General features: G+C 35.3%; 1 protein-coding gene and 1 non-coding gene across 2 annotated transcripts; one reads left to right on the top strand and one right to left on the bottom strand.

The window, feature by feature from the left end:
- Positions 1-5642: 5642 nt before the first annotated feature.
- On the top strand, positions 5643-5769 carry LOC121241748. Its single transcript, XR_005935776.1, has one exon. It is a non-coding gene; the product is annotated as a small nucleolar RNA snoR74 (small nucleolar RNA).
- Positions 5770-13506: 7737 nt separating this feature from the next.
- On the bottom strand, positions 13507-14592 carry LOC121240707. The gene is made up of 3 exons (XM_041138216.1): positions 14257-14592; positions 13883-13961; positions 13507-13762 (listed from the first exon to the last, which is right to left on the bottom strand). Exons 1-3 carry the CDS (start codon positions 14355-14357, stop codon positions 13640-13642), a joined length of 303 nt encoding a protein of 100 aa, XP_040994150.1. The 5' UTR covers positions 14358-14592; the 3' UTR covers positions 13507-13639.
- Positions 14593-22389: the final 7797 nt, after the last annotated feature.

Here is a 22389-nt window from a genome sequence, read left to right as displayed (position 1 = left end):
AAAAAAATTGTTATTTATAAATATATTTCTAAATAAAATTATTATAAATATTATGCAATTATTTGTAGAACGTACATCTATCTTCTCTTCAACAACTTAAAACATTTCATCTCACTTTCAATGCAAAATTTCATCTTGATATCATACTCCAAATGAATGAAAGTGGTTTTGAAGTGCTAAAAACTCTCAGTTTTTATGCATGAATAAAATCTGAGCCGTTAAGTTTATGCAGGATTGTTCCTGATGTCATGCTCCAAATGAGTAAAAAGAGTGTTCAAAGGCTGAAGGGCTTCACACGAGTATTTGAAATATGAGCCTTAAAGCTTTTTGTTATCCATACGTATGCCTGAAGTATAAAATCATATCATGGAAAATATGTGAAAGCAAAGAAGCTTGGAGCTTTTGAGCAAGTCCAAAGCTTGAGCATATCATATTTATCTCTTGAAATCCATTTGGTGTCTAGATGCGGCATAAAATCTCACAGGTTGGACTTCCCCATCTTCAGTGCCTCAACTACTGCTTCCTTCCCGTTATAGTGAGGAGTTTAGAGTTTAGATCTTATGCACGCGGGAATTTTACACTGTTTACATCCCTTTTTCAGATCCTTTGAGTTATCGTGCTGTCTATTGATGCTAACTTCTCTTCTATCTGAGTCTTCTCTCCTCCTCTGTTAACTAACATGGTAAGTTCTACTATTCTTCATAAGCCCCAACGCCACACTGATTCTTTAGCTTTATCAAGGTTTTGTTTTTCTGATTTCAGTCAATTGGGTCTGTTCTTTTCCTCAACCATTAGATATTGAATGCATATATTGTCATGCTTCCACTGCAAATGAGTGCACCATCTCTCTGGATATATCGAACCTTTATTGTGGATATGGGTGTGCTCAAGATTTTTCCTTTATTACCAATGTTGGTTGCTCAGTCTCAACAGCTTTAATGTATTCATAATTTATCTGTTCACATGTGTATATAGGAGTCACTGGGTGGTATCTGGTCAATCACCAAAGCAACATTTAGCTTCAGCATTCCTATAACGGGTCTGACGAGGTCAGTAATATGCAATTTATGGAAATAAAGTTGGTAAATCTATCAAAAAAGAGCATATTAAGTTTTGCAAGAATATTGTTTTGCATTTTATTTCCATGTATACTAAAACTTGGGTTTACTTCTAACTGAGCAGTTGCGGCAGTCTTTTTTTCAGATGAGGACAGTGGATCCAAGCAAGGAACATCAAGGCATTTGGAACCGTTACCCCAACTGTCAGATTGGTAGCTGGGAATTGAATAATGCAGCCGATCAAAAATCATTCTTTGTGAGCCAAAAGATGGTTGTACTAAGCCAGCAATTGTCATTAAAACTTATTCTAGTTTGATTCTTTGGAGGATCTCTGAACCTTACAGGGTCAGGCAGACTTTTCTTTATAGCCGAAGTGGCTCAGATAAACTGATATATCTAATGTCTATAGCTGAAACTAACCAAACAACTGAACAAAGCAATGCTCAAGAATGAGGCTTTCTACCCTCAATCAAGCTTTAGCGTCATCTCAGTCCTTTTTGGTATGAGGAAAAAGGTTATTTATAATTCTTTCAACCGATCATCTTTTTTTCTCCTCTTGGTGTGGCATCAAGTGATTGTAAAATTATTTTTTATTTTCACTTATTTGTCAGCCATTTGATGCCACATAAAAAAATGATAAAAAGATGATAATTAAAAGAACGATGAATAACATTTTTCAATCAAGAAAGAGAGATGGATAGTCTCAATTGCTTGAAAAAGTAATTTCTATTGATGCAGGAGATGTATTCTGGTGAACCCATCTCCCCATTTTCATTGTCATTATCTTCCTTTTCTTGTTGGCACGATGCTTAGCAGCAATCCTTAACTTCCTCTTGGCATTGCGCATTGGATTGACAACAGCCATAACCTTTTCTTCCTGTTTTCTCTTGTCCCGTTTCACCTTGAGATTCTTCCTGATCTCGCTGTACACTTGTACGAAGTTTTGGATACCTATAGTATTCTTCATTGTTTCACGAACTTCTTCTGCCAATTGCTTTATGTCATCTGCAGGACAAGTTAATGCCCGTTATATACAAACAACTCAACAGATTGCATGAGAAAATCATTAATTTAGGGTCATGAGATTCAGCAAGCTATCTATCCGCTATTGTGAAAACTTAATTGCGATAATATTACATTATGAATGAAAATTCATGCAGTTCCAATAATCTCGACCATATTACCTCACCAACAAAAAACGATGAAAGACTGAAAAAGGATTCATGAAATTAAACGACTGTTATAGTGTGGAAACCAAACTCACCAGGGATCACTTTCCCAGAAAATCCTTCACAAACTTTTTTAATATTATTTTTATTTTGGGACTTAAAAAAGTTGTATTGTTTATTTTATTTTGTATGAAAATTTGGAAAAGTCATAATGATTAGATGAGATAAGATAAGATGAGATAAAATGAGTTAAGAAGTTTCCTAAAAACAGACAAGTCCTGAATATGAGTTGTGACTATAGAACCAACAGGGAAACTAACAGAACTTTATTCCGAACGACATACGATGCAATACAATTTAGATTTTAGCACTAATAATACCGGCCAATAAGTCTAAAATCATGCATAACACGTATAGTGTTTGCCAATAGTTTGGAAGAACGAAACTCCCGTGTTCCTTTCCCCATTGCAGGTTTGACTTGGTGATTCAGTGTTTTCTGACAGTATTTACACCAATAAAAAATGAAAAATGTTTAGAACGTATTAAAAACTCTCACCCTACTACTCTCACTGGCCACTGCCCGCCCCCATCTGGGGCCACTGCAGTAAATGATCATTGGACCTACTAAGTAGGGAAACACTTAAGAAACTATAGACAATTTGTAAGAACCAAAAACAAAAGTCCCAGTAAAGAAGGCATACCTCAAGATCACTTTGAAAGCACAAATCAGGGAACTGATGAAGCATCTTCTCCAGCATAACAAGGGAATAGTATGCCTCTCTCCAGGAAGCAACTGTAGGCTCCTCAGAGAAATCTAGTTGCCTACAGGTGACAGCACCAATGGCAAACTGTAAACTTTTTCTTGTCACCGACAATACTCTATTAACATGTCTTTCAAATTCTTTCTTCATTACCTCAACCAGAAATCCCAGGACCTGTGATAGAGACCACAACACAGAATCTTAATAAACAGAGACCCCCCCCCCCCCCCCCCCCCCCCCCCCCACATTGAGTGATGAATTAGGTGGCGCATTGGATACCACATTGCTTGGGAGAGAAAAGTTATTGCTCTTTATAATGATTTCAATGGGGCTTCAATTGTACCATTGACTAGTCCTTTTAGAATATATGCCCATATGTGGATTGAGTCTTCTCTAGTAGCATTACAAATGGTATTAGAGCCTATATCCCAACCAGAAGGGTGGGACTTAAGCCGTGTCATCTATGATAGAATGGCCCAGCAAGAATGTCGAGAATTTCAGGGGAGGCAAGGTCATTACCTTTCTACAAGGATTCATTCTTTTTACAAGGTCATTACCCAGGACATTTGACCAATCAGAAAGGTCAAGAGCGTCCCAGAAAACAAACCATATCTGAGCTAAATACAGGAGCCCATTGCAATGAACAGTCAGAGATGGCTGGCATGTTATTTTTATTGTGGAGGCCATTCAGAATACATAACATCAATTCCAGAATCTTATCAACAGCCTTGGTTTGATGCTTCTCTGCCTTCATAATGCCAGAAGACATGACAATATTTTGCATAAGAAGCCCCACATGTTCAAGCAATGACTGGTAATCTGTTCAACATCATAGCAGTTTCGCTTGGAATATAAGAACTACATAAATATGCAGCAAACAAACAAGTAAAATAAAAGGTGTGGCTGTAAAACAAGCCAAGCTCAGCTAAAGAGCAGTTGGGTGAAATAATGCTCACGGAACTCGCTAATCAGTTGAAAAAAACTAAAGGAACCAATCTTTAATAGTCTATTATCAGCTCCAATCAATGTTTAACTTGAAAAGCCAATCTACTTGAGCTCAACTAAAAAACATTTTTATGAAAAGAAGATTTTAAATTTTTTTCTGATCATATTTGAGATTATTCGCATGGACTTACATCTGAGCTTGAGCAGTGGACTAGCTTGTTTACAGCAGTTCCCAAAAAAAAAAGTAAATTCAGATAATTTATGACTCACCATAAACCATTCGCCCGTTATGAATTGGAAATAAGTAGCGACAGGAGGTCACTTAAATGCACAATGGGTCCACCAATTACACAGTAATTTTTGTATACAAGTATTTCAACATAAAATCCAACTCCTTTGCCTCTATATCCTCAGAGCCTTTGAAACGCAGAAATAACAACTTCAAGAACAGCCTCTGAACCTGTGGGGGGGGGGGGGGGGGGGGGGGGGGGGGGGGGGGGGGCGGGGGTGGACATAGAAAGGCTTAGAACCATGAGCTTTTGAAGGTATCACAACCCATAGAGCAAGTTAAAATTGAACTAAAGTTAGCAAACAGGTTACTGCAGTATACATGTATTACAAGTGGAAGAGAAGAATAATTTAGATTTTCATAGTGAAGACTCAGAACCTGATTAGGCAAACAGAGAGAATGAAGGAAACAAAGGAAAATCACTAAATAGAGGAAGATCAATAATCTACCAATACTTCCCAGATAATGACACTATTATCGTTCCACTTATACAATTTATACTCTCATCTCAATCAGTCCAAAACACATTAATTGTGCAAATGATCGAACATTCTACTCCACAAGGCACACATATTGTTTACAAGCGCTGGTTTATGATCATGCTAACACCAAAATAATTTCTCTCCAAATCAATAACTAACAGTAGAGAAATTCGCTCAAAAAGGACTCCAAAAGTAAAATGAGTTACCTTATATATCATAGCTTTGTTTAGACCATGAGACATGTTTAACTGCAGTGGTGTATAACATGTAGTTACAACCACTAAATAAGATGATATCTGTACTTCTACAAAGCAGTAGTACCTTCTAATTTCACTTCGACAAACACATCAATCACCTCTCTTGTTATCAATACATAATTGAAAAATCTGAAAATCTTTTAAGGCCAAATCTCTCATACACCAAGTTTGTTCAAACTTCAAGTGCATAAAACCCTACTCCATAAATTTGACAACTCAACTGAAATACAAATCAATCCCATTTAAGTGGAACCAACTCCCTAAATCTTTTATCAACTACTCAGAGATGACCAAACTATTCTGCCTTATATGAAACGCTGCTCTCCACCACTTAGTGATCATATATAATTTTCATCTGCTTCCGTCCAAGTTTGTTTTACAAATAATAAAGTTTTGTTAGAAAGCGCAGAAGGTGTGACCATAGTATATAAGCTATATACAAGAGAGGCACCTATCTAGAAGGAGAAAAAAATGCAAAATATTTCAGCCCATCAACCCTTTTCAATCTTTGAAAGTAAGTGATCACATCACTCCACCTTATTTCAGCCCATTGTGATCATGGACGATTATTGCATGTGACCCACTAGCCTGAGTGAGTCCCATCTATTCCTGATTCGTGTCACCCCACTTTCAAATAGATATCTTCATTCTTTATTTTATCTTTTCTAGCATTCCACTTAAGAACTTGCATTGTTTCTTTTTACCATTAAAGAAGAAGCATTATTAATGAGAACAAGTACTCGCATTGTTATTGGGTGAACCTGTGTAGTTGTTAGTGACAGAAGGTTCAGTAAATGATGCCACTAGTGTTTTTCAGTCTCTTTACCAATTTAAAAAAAAAAAAAAAAAAAAAAGCATTCCCACTTATCCATCTTAAGATTATATTTTAGAAAAATGTCTTATGCACATGTTTCAGACTAGCCCAACACAGTCTCCATAAAATAGTCTTGTAGTACTCATAAAACATTCATTTCAGTTTTACAACTTCAAAATCCTTTTACTTTAATGGTATTCTACTATCACAGTATCACTAACCTATATTTGTCTAATAAGAAATCAAAGATTTCATTAAAAAATGCAAAAGGCATAGCCCAATACACAAAAAGTATATAAGAGTAAAACCTAACTACAAATAGAAAAAAAGATAAGAAAATGGGATCCTACTATCCAAGCAATCATTAGCAATAAGCAGAGTCTAAAATTTGTGTAACTTTGACAAATGCAATTTGTGGCGTCTAAATTATCTTCTTGACAACCCTCCTCAACCGATTATCTTTCACACCTCATTCATAAGGCTAATGGAGCAGTAATCTTTAGCATTCATTACCGCCACATTTTTTAGTTATGAGGGGAATGAGTGGCATTAAGCTCTGTTCAAAATTACTGTTGGTATGAAAATCCAAATACCCTCATGATGTCTTCACAAATTACATCCCAGCAAACTTGAAAAAAAACCATAGTAAAACCATCTAGGCTTGATGCTTTATAACAATCATACTTTTTACCACTTTGAGAGCCTCACACTCTTCATATGGCCTCACAAGCTACGTGAGCATCCCTTCCTCGATGGATTCAACTGCTAATACGTCAGCCTTGGGCCTCCAAGCAAACTGTTCAGAAAATAGATGCTCATGATACTGCACACTATGAAACCTAATCTCAATTTTGATCAGAAGACACTGAATTATCGACCAAAACGAGCTCAATATCACTGTTTCTCTTTTCAATTTATCCACCCAATACAAAACTTTGTAAGCTTATCACCCTCTCTTAACCATAAAGCCCTTGATTTCAACCTCCAAGACAGATCTTCCATTAAAATTATTTTTTCCTATATTAATAACAAATGGTTCTTCCTTATTTTCTCTTCTTATGCTTTGTAACTTTGTAACTTCACCAAAGACATGATCATCCCAAGCCCTTAAGTTATTCTTTAAAGCCTTTAGTTTGCAGGCCAAGATATAGCTTGGAGTTTATTGGAAATTGTAGGATGACCCCCACTTAGGGCTGTATGGAAATTGTACCGACCATTGCTGATGCGGACCTGCCACCAGAGTCTGGAACTGGCCGAAACCAGTAGTGAACCAGTTGGCCAGCAGTATAAATTTAATGAAACATACATAGGCCAGTTTGATCCTGGTCTGAACGAAGCCCAAACCTCTGATCCGGCCAGTAATATATATATATATATATATATATCTTATGTAAAATGACATCGTTTAACTTAAGTGAGTGAAATAACATCGTTTTACACCTACTATTTACAAAAAAAATTAAAATGAAACAACATCATTTGGTTTAATACACCAAACGGGGTCGTTTGGCTTTAAGGTTTAATACGTTGTTTGGAAGATGGTGCCTCTATGTTTAATGTGGTGCACTTGGAATGAGAGGAATGGTTGCTGTTTTGATTATCGGGAAAGTTCAATGGGAGTGTTCAGGGACTTCTTCTTTCATACATTGTTACTTTGGGCTTCGGTTATTGTATTGAATGGGACTAGTTTTAATGACTTCTATGCTGTTTTTCACAGCTCTTGTCTTGTAATTAGGTTCATCTCTTGTATACTTCCTATGTATTTGGGCCTTGCCTAATTATGTGGATCAATAAAATACCCTCGCGTCACCCCAACCCTCCCTCTTCTTCTCCCACGATTGAATTTCACTTAGAAGCTCTCTCACCTCTCTCATGCACAGTCACCGCCGATAGTCTCTTTTCTCTCACCTCATGCAGCCTCTTCCTCCAACAGTCAGCGGCATCCATTCTGACCAGCCGAAACCAACCTCCCTCCCTTTCCCTCTCCTCCATTAACCTTTCCTCCGTCTCTCATATCCTCAAGCTCTCTCATCTTGCCGCCCATGGAAAAATCTGGCACTTCAAGTGGTTTATTGTGTTGGGTTTTGTTTTGTGGGTTTCTTGGTGTCTGGTGATGGCCGACCCCCAAACCGCGGAACCAATCGGTACCAACCATCAGATTCCAGCCGGTTCTCTCTCTCTATCGGCTGGTTTCGGTCTGTACTGGCATCTTAAAAACGTGTCGGTGCGGTTCGGTTTTGGACCAAAACTGCACTGATACGTTCGGTTTTCAGCCCTACCACCACTATCTATCCTCGTCAACAAAACACTACCCAATCCCCTAAACTTGTCATATAACACCTTAGCACTTGTACTTATCTTATTTACATAAGAGGCAAATACACAAAAATCAAAATAAAATAAAAAACACACATTTGAAGCAATCCTTTTCTCTATACAATGATTGTGAACACCTCTTCATTTAAGTAAAATGTCTTTCGTCTTCTATCTAAATATTGAAAATCAATAAGTTTCTGCTTTTAATCCAGTAATTTAAAATGCATGCTTATTATTTTTTATCTAGCTGCTTTCTTTTTTAAGATTTTTGCATCTCTTTCTTCTTCTCCCTACTTGGGTGTATCATTTACTTATCAAAAAGTTGGGTGTATTACTTTATATACTTGGACTTCACTGTAAATAAAATTCCATCACTTGTCAAGGATTTATTTCAAATGTTTATAGCTTGCTCGTGCCCTGAGCACATGTGTACTTGATTAGTGGATTCTGAAGATCAGAACCCTTGATCTTTAATGTTGGCCCAAAGACTCTAATAAAGTCATCATGCATGTCAAAAATCAAATGTGTTTTCAATAGCTACCAAATCCTTAAACTCAGGTTTCTCCTTGCAGATGGAATAACTAGTGACAGCCAATCAGCTTGATACTTAGTGAGCATGATAGACAAGACCAGAACTAGAAATCAAATGAGTTTTTCAAAACACAAGGTCAAGACAGAGTTTCAAAAGTGGAGTAAAAGTGGTGCAAAGTATACAGAGCTCCCCTCACACACCCAAGTACAAGCACATAAATGCGTGGATAGGTATTAATACCACTAATTATTCTGCTGCGTAATTGTAAACTGACATTCCATACTTACAAAAGTATCTAAAGTGGAGTTTACACTATAATCAATTCAAAAAATGTCTTCTATTGGGTGTATCTTTTAAGGCAATGTCTATTTGGGATATTATCAAGAGAGAAGGTGAAGCATCGACAGGCTGGATAGAAAGAAATTATAACTAAATAACTAAACTCACACACACGTGCAATGTAGGTATGTGTCTCTTAGCATCATCTTTACAATTGTAAGGCACATGGATTATATTTTACACAATAATCCGTTATAACATGATAGAATCATATCATATTTTGGGCAGAAACGAAAGTAGATTGTCGCAAGAATTCATGGGATTATGAATATTATAAATTCGCAATAAAATAGACCAGCGAAATAGATGCAAGAAATTTCATTTCTCAATACCCAATATCGCACTGTCCATCAATAGCCGCAATACTCGTTCTGCTCTTGAATGGAACCTTGATGAAGCCCCTCTCATGACATAACATAGTAAAGCACTGACACCAAGCTTTCTTGTAGGCAACGGTTTCTTCACAACTTCACTCATTATCTTTTTAATACCTGTTAAAATCCCACGCAAACCCCATCAATAATCCTCAAAATAACTTAAATCTAATTGATTGCAGCTCTGGCTATGCTATATACCAACAACATGAGGTCATCCACATGCATACTATTTACCAATTTGGGGGATAGTCCTCCTTTCAAAAATATAAAAACTAAAAAAGGTAATCCACATGCATACCATTTACCAATCCACAACAGTCAAGGAACAAAAGGAGTTATACACAGGCAATCTGTTCATTCAGCCTACGATAAAAGTTAATCAACCAACCCTGCTCCAACTCCTTGATGTCATAGCTGCACCAATGTGCTGCAATAGCTTGGCACGTGCAAAATTATGCAAGCCACACACACACACATACACGAATGAAGAACAAGGCAGAGTGGATGAAAAAATGAAGTGAGGGTAAAGCATCATGAAAATTATTAGATAAAATCAACTCAGCATTCATATGGTACCCGGATCCAAAAAAAAAACAGAAGAACATTCTAGAAGTACTGTCACCATATGAAAAGAATGCATCAACATGAAAATTGGATGCACCACATCTGAAAACTCTTGAAAATGACCATGTTCTTGTGCACAAGAAAAGATATGACCTACACCAACTGGTATTGTAGCTATGAACCAACTTAAATGGATACTAATTACTGCTGAAGGATGGGTTTAAAATCTCATTAGAGCACGATATGTGACCAGCCCTTGAAAACAGCTTTCCCCATTGTTTAGCCTCTCATTGTAAGGATGCATCCGTAGCAGAACTTTCGCAGATATCTGAGAATGGACCCCAATGGAATATCACTTTTATTAGAGCAGCAAATGATTGATAAGCGGACCTTGGAGGTCAAGTCTTTCTACTACGCGCTCTTCCCCCAAGATGGCCCCATTTCCCCCGAATGGAGATTTGGGAAAATAAGGCACCGTCAAGAATAGCATTATTTCTTTGGTTGGCAATGTCATGGAAGATAAGATCTAAAGGTAGATAGCTTGAGAAAGAAGAAAGTCATAGTAATGGACTGGTGTTGTACATGAACGATGGGAGGTTAAAGCATCAATCATCTCCTGCTTCACTGCGAGGTGGCTAGGGATTTATGGGCATCAATATTTCGTTGTATTAGAATTGAGTAGGTAATGACCTCAAACAACAGTAGATTTGATGGCTGGTAGGTGAAGTCCCATTAGTAGCCATATAAATTTAGTAGTTTGAAGGATGCTACATTTTGTGTTTGATATGGTGTTGTTTGGCAAGACCACAATGCTTAGACTTTTGAAGATTGGAAGGATAGCGTTTGAGCTAAGAGTCATTTTGCTTAATTCCTTTTATGTTTGGATGACAGCGTACGATATTTTCCCTCTAGCTTTTAGATTTTATGAAATTGCATTCAATAGTATACTTTCTACAAAAGTGCATGCAATAGTAAATTCACCGAATTTTTCCACTACTCTTCTTTCTATCCCACATCAACTATACACCTCCCAAACAACCAATTGAATCCAAGCAACATGAATCTACATGTTGGCTACTCCAGTGTATGATATTGGGAGTCATGTTCCTCACTCTGGAGAGCCCTAATCCCTTCGTATGAGTTCAACTTGCAGTTACACTTTTTACATCATAATTAATGGAACAAGTGAACCTCTTTAACTCTCTTTGATGCGTTGAGACATCAACAAGCAATTCCATGAGCTCCTCCTCACCCTTCACATGAAACCCCAACCGCATGACATAAAGTTTTTATTTCTCTCCATACCCAATCAAAGATTCCCGACCTCCCACTCTCCAAAGGATAGACCTAGCAAGAGGCTCACAACACAAAGGTACCTCTAGTTCCCTATATTTTCCATAGAATAACATAAATCTGCCGATTCGAACTGTTGTTACAAAGGTTCCCCCATATTTCTTGAGTCCTCCCAGACACACAAGATCTAACGGGTGCAGGGCAGACCCGCCTGCATCTATTGGCCCCACTAGGGCTAAAGCAGGCAACCAACCCGCCCTGAGGACAAGGGTGGACAAGGTTAAGACTTAATTCTAACGTACAGGTGGGTTGCACGCAGGTATACCACCCGCCCGCCTGCCCAACGCATAAAAACCAAAAAAACCCTAACAACCATACGCCAATCAGCAGCCACCTTCTTCCTTTCTCCTTCTCCACTTCCTCTTCAATTTCTTCCTCTTCTTCTTCCCTTTCTACTACCCCTTCTCCGCTTCCATTTCCCCTTCACCTTTCTCTCATCTTTTTTCTTCTTCATAGTCACAAACCCATGGTAGTGGGTATCTACATAGAGAAGACCCACGGCCATGACCATGGGTCTCCAACAAAAAAAAATCTTTATTTCAGAAAAAAACTTGGCTTCTATGAACAAATTGACTTATCACCCTATTGGAAAAGACAAGTGCTTTGATACCAAAACTGAATTTAAAGACCCTTGTATGCTATATTTGCATGGAAAAAAAGGTACGGAAACGTGGTTACCTCGGACAATAATCATCAGAAATGCTTGAACCATAAACAAAAGGTTATTATAAGTTTTTCCCTCACAATAATATTTCTACCAACACCATGCCATTTACAAACATATATTTTCAATAATTTAGTTTTTCACACAAGTCCCACTTATAAAAAAAAAAAAAAAAAAAAAAGTTAGTCACACAAGTCCTTACTGGAGACCACATTAAAAAGTTCCCTACTTCCCAAACAAAAGAAACTCGCAAGGATACAACAAAATAACAATAATGACGGCAGAAATCAATTGAGCAATCTTTAAAAAAAAAAAAAAAAATCAATTGAGCAATAATTCAAACATAAAAAGGAAAAAAAGGATCCTTTATATCCATGTCAGTAAAACCAAGGAATGGATTCCCTGAAGACAAAAATAAATAATAAAGCATGATCATACCATACTGCCTGCTAATCTGGCACATTCCTAAGCAAGAATGATAATGCCTCTGCCATAAATTCTTGAACATGATCCTTGGGATAAAATCTTAGTTTTACCGTCACCCGGAAAAAATTGGAGAAAAATATCTAAGTAAATATCTTTGCTCATGCATAGGTAAATATATATATGAATGGCGACTCTTGTACCTGGTTAATACAGTAATACAAATAATATTTGAGAAAACATCTACCATCTCATTGTTCTAGAAAAATCTGAACATGTATCAGCTAATACCTGATATTAACATTATAGGAATATATCCCTTAGACCTTAAAATAATTTGTTTAGTCTTTTATACATTTGTTCAAATCATCTGTTCAATTTACCTAATAGTTCAATTCAAACTTAATTTCCATTTCAAGTACTTATTCTGGTGATGACTCGTGATGAAAAATTTTTTATCAGTGAACAAGAATTTTACCGATGATACACGGGACATATACAAGAACAACACCTAAGCATGAGTGTCGAGCAATGCAAGAAAATCGTGGCCTTTCAAGCCATTGAAATCTATTACAATCAAACAATCGAATGAAGTATTCAAAAAAGAGTTCTAAGCTCATCCATTGACCACTCACGATCCTCAAAGAAAAATAGTAAATATTTTTTATAGTCATGTGCTATATATCTTTTGATACATTGTAAACCAGACAGCTTTCTGAGAAAAAGAAGCCTGGGAAAAAATCAAAAGAGAAAACGATTTGGAGACCAAAAACTATCTTCTTCTTTTTGTTTTGTGGGGGGGGGGGGGGGGGGGGATAAGTAAGATACTCAAAGTAGCTCCTTCAGTTTGATTTAAATCTTTTGGGGCAGACTTTTCATTCTCATGTAGCATAGCATATAAATGCAGTTTAAATAATTATTATAATTATGATTCCATTACCTATAACCTCTCCATTTTGCAAGCAAGAGATTTTTCAGTAATTGCACAAGATGACAATTACAAAAGAAATCGGACTATGAGACAGCATGACCATGGTGGAAGGGGCAGTGCTAGCAATAGCAACAAATATGTGACAAAAGAAATCAGAATGATATTGCTGGATTAGAAACATACCACCTAGACAAAATATCAAAAGAGCTACCAATTACCTAGACCACCCCAAAACTACCAAACACAGAAACATGTTTCATTTTTGTTTCAAAATGGGACGTTTCACTGCAAACCAAAATATATTTGTTTTGCTCTAACATAAATCTCAAATATTGTGGCATGAACAGTTTGCTTTCACAGAATCATTACAACAAAATTAATAAAATTCCTAAAGCAGCATTCAAAAGTACTTTCTTGAGCAGATAAACAAGGTCTCGTATCAAATACTTCTGCAAATACATCATAATATATGACCACGATATAAATATCTGCATGTCAACAGCCACACTTGGAAAAGTTTAGATTGAGATTGAGGAAGCTATTTGAAAAAATTGGAAACAGAAAAAATATTGGCAACTAAAGAACACCACAGAAACCATGGATTGGACCTGTTCGATAATCTCTGGCTCCCTATCAGCACCACTTTGTAGGAGAGACGCTAAAGAATCAGCAATCCTCGGCAGAAAGCTGTCAAAGACCACATACATGAGATACAAGTCATAAATGCAAAAAACTGTAAAGACATGGCATACGCAAGAATATGATAGTCTGACAAGGAAAATTTCAAAGCAATTTAAGAGGGTGTGAGGCTGGTGCATCTCCAACAATAATAGAGACTAATTTCTCATTATGTACAATGTTAATAAGTGCAGCAAATAGCAACCAATAGTGCAGGATTCTAAGGATAGAAGCCCCAAGAATAATTTTCTAAGAAAAAGAAAAAAAAAAGCCTGAGAATTAAATCCAGAAAGAAGGAACTCACAGGATAAAATCCACCAAGAGATCTCTAGATAGAGCAGCAATCAACCTGCATGAGCATAATTTGGAACTCTCAACATATCTCATGTTAAAGAACAAAAGCATAAATAACTCATAAACAAACGAACAAAAACAAAAAACAATACAAATTAAAAATTCCTTCTTAAATCACTAAACTCTTCTATAGTTCATTGTCGCTCTTGAACGATCAAAATACAAATTATACATTTTTTTTTTTTATAGGTAATAATAGAATTTATTCTAAATAAATAGGCATAGCCCAAGTACACAAGATGTATACAAGTGAGTACACCTAGATTCAAGCTATAGAAAAATAGAACTAAGGCTACAAATATTCTCATCCCTTACAAGATTGTTCACCCAAATTATACATATTCTACAGATATTCTATGATCACGATATGTCAATTTATTATTATATCAGTTACAGCTTGCAAAGATTTGTGCCAGGCTTGGTAGCCAGAAACAAAAAGTTAGTCGATATTCAGATACCTACATAAACTGATAGCATCGATCGCTAAAACCTCATCAAAGAAAGGATCATATCACTCATTCCTGACCCTCTTCTAATTACTTTCCCTGACATGATGTTATTGGTACGAGGACAACCCAAGTTAATAACCAAGATACTCTTAGCTACTAAGCCAGATTCAACTTATTACTGACTGATAGTCATTTATCTTTTACGCTTTGGGATGGTTTGAATTCATAAATAAGTTGAGAGGAATTGTAAATAGTAATGAAATTGTTGAAATGTAATAATTTTTAAAAATGTTGTGTGTTTGAAATACCACACCAGATAATTTTGGGTAGTTCTACCCACACCAGATAATTTTTCCGATATTTTTTCTCATTACCAAGAAATACAAGATTTGTACTGATGCAAGATCATCGGCGCTGATTGCTTAACCACAAAAATATTGGCATCTGTCAAAAGATAAATGCAATTTGGATATTGTAGAACCCAGATTTGTACCGAGTCGCTCAGAAGAATTTCAGCATCAGCAATACAAACGTCAAACCACGACGATACATCCAACCTTTTACTGTGTTGAAGTGAAGAGTTACGAGTATAACAGCCCCCAATTAAAATTAGACACGTAGCAAATTTCATAAAATACAAACTACAAAAGGCCTCATCCGATTAAACCCACCTAAGATGAGAGAGTGAGACTTCTATATCGCTTCACTCTTACACTGGGCGGCCACCCAGTAATTTTTTTTTTATATATTTTTTTAATACATTTAAATATTTTTTAAAAAAAAAAATATATATATATATATATATATATATAAATACATTTAAAATCACTTCTTAACTATTAAATAAAAAATAAAAATTTGACCGGCGGTCAAATTGGGCGGTCACAGAGGCGGCATAGTAACTTTCTCAAGATGAAAACACCCCCCTCCCCTCCCCTTCACTCGTACATGCCAAAGAACCCAGAGCTTCTGATCATTGTAGCCGAAGAGGAACTTGATTTTGTAGTTAAGCTTGTTGGTGTAGATGCTCGGTTCCTGCATTTTCGACGGATTCGAACCCACTTGCTCGAAGACTCTTTTTTTTGAGAGATTTAAGAGGATTACAGACATTGGGGTAAAAGGATGAACCAGTCAACAAGCTTGAACATCTAGTAACTTGAGTAGCACAAACAAAGCTCATTTCATGTTGACAAAAGACGGAAACCAAATCAAACCTTTAACTCACCTCAACATTGGTGGGAATAGTTTATTGGAGGTCTGTTAGTTGGACATTAACAGATTGAGCGGTGGGAAGGTTTTCTCCACTAGTATTTGGAGGTCTGATGATATAACATCCTTTTAATTCCGTTTTGAAGCTGAACAAAATTACAATGAGCGATATGGCATAAACGAGCCATCCAGTAATCTTGAGAGATAATGGAACTGGAATGGTAACCCCAATAAAAAACGCCGTATATGTGAAGAATACGCCACAGTTGACAACAACTTTAATTGTTATAATGTACTTGGGATTAATGAACCAAGCAACGAAGAAAGAAGCAAATGCAAATAATATTGCCATATTCAGAAAATGGAAGCCTGTGGGAAAATTTGAGTGAACTTGAACGTAGGCAAGCGTCACGTCAATAGCTGCTGTTAAGCAAGAAGGAAGGATAAATTTTGCCCAGCCCATGTTGCGGCGCCGTTCAGGTTCAACCGGCCCCAAGTCAACTCCTGCTTCTACGTCGCCGACTGGATCAGTAGTACTTCTAGAAGTTTGCAATGACCATGGATTTAGGTGCAGAAAGATAGAGAAGGGTCGGAAGAAATATGCCATATTCTGGATCTGCAATCGAAGAAGATTTTAAGGATTTCCCATTTAGAGCAGTGGTAGTGGTTTATTTTATATGTAAAATCATCATTTTTGAAGAATGATTTTACATATGAAAAAAAACTTTCATTTATGTATCTTTGAACTAAATAATAAAAAAATATTATTATTTTTTTATTTTTTATTTGTTTCCTAAAATTAATTTTTTATATATATTTTATAATTAACATCCACTTTGTATTATCAACTTAATACAAATTTTATTAATCAAAATCATCTTAATATAAATTCTATAAAATTGATTTTAATGGATATGAGAGAGAAGAAAAAAATAATAAAATAATGTTTGAAGAATGAATAGTACTTCTTCAAATTTGAAGAAGTATTATTTATAGCTATGCAAAAATTTAAAGATGCATAAGTTAATATAGATGAATTTAAAGACATATTCTTTAAATTTAAAGACGAAGATCTTCTCCACGTCCGTATATATAGCTGTCCTTTTTGGGAGTAAGTTTCTTCGAGAGATAGGTGTTTCTCCAAAGAGGGCGGCTGACCGACGTACAAAATTTATTTTCCAAATAATACATACAAAATATTGGAAAGTGACTTAGCTGCACTTTCCAATATTTGGTGTTCTTTCGAAAATTGTAATCACCTCGTGTTCTCTAAAATTTTCTAAAATTTTAATATATCTAAAAATATCTTTTTTAGTTTTTTTTCTTATAGTCCCCAAATTCATTTTAATTTCTATATATGATTTATTTTTAAAGATGTGATTTCTTCAAAATTAAACTTAAAACTAAGTTTAGAAGAAATAATAAGTTTATTAATAGGGATTCCAAATTTTTTTTGTTATACAATATTTGACTTCTTAATATTGAATCTAAAATAAAAATACAAGAAAAAATATTTAAAGTCAATGATCTATATGAAAAATAGTTACGAGATTTTATCATCTATACTTCATTGAGTAATAAAAGAATTTATTTAAACTTTTAATTATAGTATTATATGTTTAATGTGATACGAACATATCTAAATTTTACATAAAATCTGATAAAGTAGTTTACATACTAGAATAAAATATAACATTCTAAAATATTTCTTGATAATTTATACGAAGAAAATAACTGAACTCAACACAATTGCTAGTTTTGCCGGTAGAACAACTCAACTCATCGGGTTTGGATTGAGAGATAGAGTTTTATCAGCTTCGTTTGGATCATCAACCTATCTCAACTCATCATTATAATTTTTTTAAATTCCAACACAAAATATAATAAATAATTCAACTTTTTTAAATCTTAAAATAATAATAATATTAAAAAATAATATTTTAACAATATTTTATTATCTCAATTTAACTCACTTTAACATCTAAACGGAACCTAATGTTGTAAATTGAACCTTTTTTCTTTTTTCTTTTCTTTTTTTTCGAGGTGGTTATCCTACGTTTTTGGTAAGAGAAATTATACTTGCAATCGTGAGTATGCAAGTGCCGTGTAGTCGCTTTGAAAAAAATAAATAAATATGAGACTCACGTGAAAAAAAATTAATTTTTTAATAATAGACCCTACTCTTTTTCAAAACGATTGCACGACGTTTACGCATTTCACGACTGTATATAGCATTATTCTTTTATACCAACAAAAGTGAGATCGCCTTCGTGGGTCGACCCTCATTGGCTCATTGCCCTATTGATTGCTATCTACCTACCCCATATAATAGTAAAAACATCAATAGAAAACTGAGAAAAAAAAAATTATTTAACGAGGTTGACTAATTATCAGCCTATACACTCCACGCAATTTACGTGGCATCATTTTTTTTTTAATCTACAACAACTTACAACATTAAAAATAGAGAAAATACTTTTTTTTTTTTATAATTTGATTATATATATATTATCATCTTATAATATTATTATAAAATATATTATAAAAAAATTGTTATTTATAAATATATTACTAAATAAAATAAAATTATTATAAATATTATGCAATCATTTATGAAACGCACATCTATCTCCTCTTCAACAACTTAAAACATCACATCTCACTTCCAATCCAAACATACAAAATTTTTAAAAATTATTTTAATTCACAAATCTTATTACTATTTATAAATTATTTCAATTCATCTCATTTTATTTTTTAATCCAAACAAAATCTAGTCTTTCTATCCCACCTCTTGCGTAGGACGATCGGGAAAGGAGTTTTGCTACACAACTTGATACTGTTCATGCATCCTCCAGCCAAAAAAAAAAAAAAAAAAAAAGAGAAGAGAACGCGTGTTTTGCTCCAGAAGTTTCGACTCTTTCAATTTCGAATTTTCGAGTGCTTCTACACAACTTCCCACTGTCAACATCCGCACTCCAGCTTACGTGTAAATATTTTTAAAAAAAACTGAAACGGTACGTTTTAGAGGTCCAGAAATTTGTAAATCCAAAAATTTCCCCCTCCAGCTCGTTCTTCTTCCGCACGGCTTCACCCCTCCACCCGCTGCTGACATCAGCATCGCCCATCTTGTACTTACATCGCCGTCTGGGGCTGCCGACAAGGGTAAGAACCCACTAAAGAAAGGGTTTTTTTTTTTTCTTCTCTCCATTTCGTTTCCCAGTATCTCTCCATTTCTTGCATGAATCATCTCGTGTGTTTTTGTGTTTCTTGGATCTACAGTTTTGTGTTTGTTGGATCTGTAGTTTTTATATTTTTTGGTTGCTGATTTTGGGCTTTTTCTCATCCAAGAATGGCATAAACAGTAGCAAGGATTACTCTACAACAATATTGCTTTTTTTTTTTTTACTCTGGAGCAGGAAAAAAAAAACAAATAGCAAAAACATAGAAGAAAAAAGTTGACATGGATGATGATTCCATTCTTGTTCATGAGCGTTAGTTGGCATAAACAGTAGCAAGGATTAAGTGACTGAACACTTGCATTGGGTCATCACTTGATCTAAGGTGAATCTTAGGTTAATAACTTTCTGTTACTCGTCTGAGTTCAACAAGGGATTTTACTTAACAGATCTGATTCTTATTAGTCTAGGAAGATGAAACCTTTAGGCATTTGTGCTAGTGAACCATAGCTTAAATGGAAACTGCCCCCCACCCCCGCTTCCCCTTAGGAATGGATTGAAGACCTACTTGGTGTGAGTAACTGCCAAAAAGAAAACTTCTTGAACTGGGTTTAACCGGGTGAGTTTAATTGACCATTTGAGTTTAGTTTTTAGCTAGTTCTCTACGTCTAACTGGTTGTTAATGTTACCAGAAACACAACCTTTGTGAATTTACATAGCTGTTAGTGTTATGTATTAGATGGTCAACATTTATTTTTAGCCAGATGTAAATGCTTGTGCTGTTTTGTATTATACACGATAAAGAGTTTCTCCAGCATTATTCATAGCAGGTTACCAGGTGTTTGATACTAGCTATCGTTTGAAGGGTAGGTATTAAAGTGCTTCCTGAGTTTTAAAGATGATTACTCGAAGGGACTTGTGTGGATTATGAGTGTTTGATACTAGCTATCGTTTGAAGGGTAGGTAGTAAAGTGCTTCCTGAGTTTTAAAGATGATTATTCGAAGGGACTTGTGTGGATTATGAGTTTATTTTCCTTTGTTGGTACAGGTATAAATAATAAAGATTCAACATGCAAAGGACACTAGAAGTGAAAAGGCCATCTTTCCAGTGCAGAGGATTGATGCTGAAAGCATACTGGATTTCAAAATGCACGTTGGATTTCAAAATGCACGTTTGAGCGTGCATTTATGTGTATTGGGGACATGATGTGCTGCTCCACACATGGTGTTGCTTGAGAAATTTGAATTTCCAGTTGATGAGCGTCACTGGAGCTGCTTTGATAATGTAGCTTGGCATTGGGTTATAGTGTAATCTGTTTTTCTGATATAGTTTTGGAAGTATAATCTTTTATTGTATCTAAAGGGGATATTTTGCTATTTTTAGTACATTGAAACTACTTCACAGATTTGGATCATTGTTTTGCTTTAAAAGAATAAAGGGATGTTCCTATCAAAAAAAGAATAGAGGGATGTGAATTCTCTCAGATTCAAGTAGTAGTGGGAACATCGCAAACTTGGATTCTGCTCTGTTTTGAACTTTGGTCGTTGCACTGGACTAGTGTCATTGGTAATTGACGGTTACATTCTATGTTTTTTATTCAAGGGATTTTCCTTCTTCCAATTTTGGTTGTGAAGATGCAGGTGACTAATGATGTGCACATATATGCATACATAGTGGCCAATTGCGTACTTGGATTTGTCTCTTTTTTTTTTTTTTTTTTTTTTTTTTTTTTCGGTTATTGCACAACATTATGGTCCAGCTTGCATTTCCACATTCGGTTCGAACAATGCACGTTGACATTTTTTTGAGGGACAATAAGCTAAGAATTACCAACAAACAAAAATAAATGCAACAACATTTATTTTTTCCCAAACTTTATATTTCTATGTAGTAGATGCATAATTGAATGAACGCCAGAAAAGTCAGCAGGAGAGAGAAAATCTACCATGCTGTTAATGAACCAAATGAAGGAAAAAAAATTTATTATGCATATATGGAAATAAAGTTGGTAAATCTATCAAAAAAGAGCATATTAAGTTTTGCTAGAATATTTTTTGGCATTTTATTTCCATGTATACTAAAACTTGGGTTTACTTCTAACTGAGCAGTTGCGGTAGTCTTTTTTTCAGATGAGGACAGTGGATCCAACCAAGGAACATCAAGGCATTTGGAACCGTTACCCCAACTGTCAGATTGGTAGAGCTGGGAATTGAATAATGCAGCCGATCAAAAATCATTCTTTGTGAGCCAAAAGATGGTTGTACTAAGCCAGCAATTGTCATTAAAACTTAATGTCTTGTGATTCTTAGGAGGGTCCCAGGGTCAAGCAGACTTTTCTATATAGCCGAAGTGACTCAGATAAACTGACATATCTATAGCTGAAATGAACCAAACAACTGAACAAAGCAATGTTCAAGAATGACATAGTGACAGGAGCATCATATACCATTAATGGGTAAACAGTTCAAATGATTATCAGATAATGAAGCACTCAAGAGTATTAATATCAATTAATGATGAATGTGATGCATATTGTTAAAGATATTTCAGGAAACAATACCAAAATATATAGGAGACGAAATAAGAAATTATCGCCAATTAGTTCCTAAATAAAATTAAACGTGTCAAAGTAAAGTAAGACAAAGTAAAGCAAAGCAATTTAAGAAAAAAGAAAACGAAAGCATATACGGAAACAAAGCATCAGTTGTTCAAGATAGTATCAAACACAAGCATATCAAAACAAGTAGTATCGACTGTATTGGGTCACTAAGGAGAGGGCATAGACTGAGGGAAGAGAGAAGAATGCTTCCCGATGGAAGAAAAATATCTCAAGCGCAAAACAAATCCCAACTGCCCTGATCTATTGGAATAAAGGCAAGTAGGAGCCTCAATCAAGCTTTAGATGCCAAGGGAGACCACGTTCTGGCCATCTAAAAACATGTTTTTCTGATGGTGTCATCTAAGGCCTCATTCACTTTCACAAAACTTCTAGTCTCATTACATCTAATCATTACAATTTTTTCAAATTCTCATACAAAATAAAATAAACAATTCAATTTTTTCAAATTCTAAATCAAAAATAATATTAAAAAATATATTCTAACACTTTTATTCAAATTCAACATTTTTATCTCAACTGCGAAAACAAATGAGACCTAAAGTCCTTTTTGGTTTGAGGAAAAAAGTTATTTATAATTCTTTTAACCGATCACCTCTTGGTGTGACATCAAGTGATTGTAAAATTA

Source organism: Juglans microcarpa x Juglans regia, chromosome 7S, assembly GCF_004785595.1.
Source record: "Juglans microcarpa x Juglans regia isolate MS1-56 chromosome 7S, Jm3101_v1.0, whole genome shotgun sequence".
Lineage (NCBI taxonomy): Eukaryota > Viridiplantae > Streptophyta > Magnoliopsida > Fagales > Juglandaceae > Juglans > Juglans microcarpa x Juglans regia.
Note: the sequence above shows the minus strand (reverse complement) of the source record. Positions and strands in the feature narration are given on the sequence as shown.

Excerpts from the sequence above, each read along its gene's own strand:
- LOC121240707 (XM_041138216.1), bottom strand. The coding sequence starts at position 14,357 with ATGCTTTTGTTCTTTAACATGAGATATGTTGAGAGTTCCAAATTATGC. Across the intron at positions 13,962-14,256 it reads CTCTTGGTGGATTTTATCCT|CTTTCTGCCGAGGATTGCTG; the intron begins GTGAGTTCCTTC and ends GGTCTTTGACAG. Across the intron at positions 13,763-13,882 it reads AGCCAGAGATTATCGAACAG|ATATTTATATCGTGGTCATA; the intron begins GTCCAATCCATG and ends GTTGACATGCAG.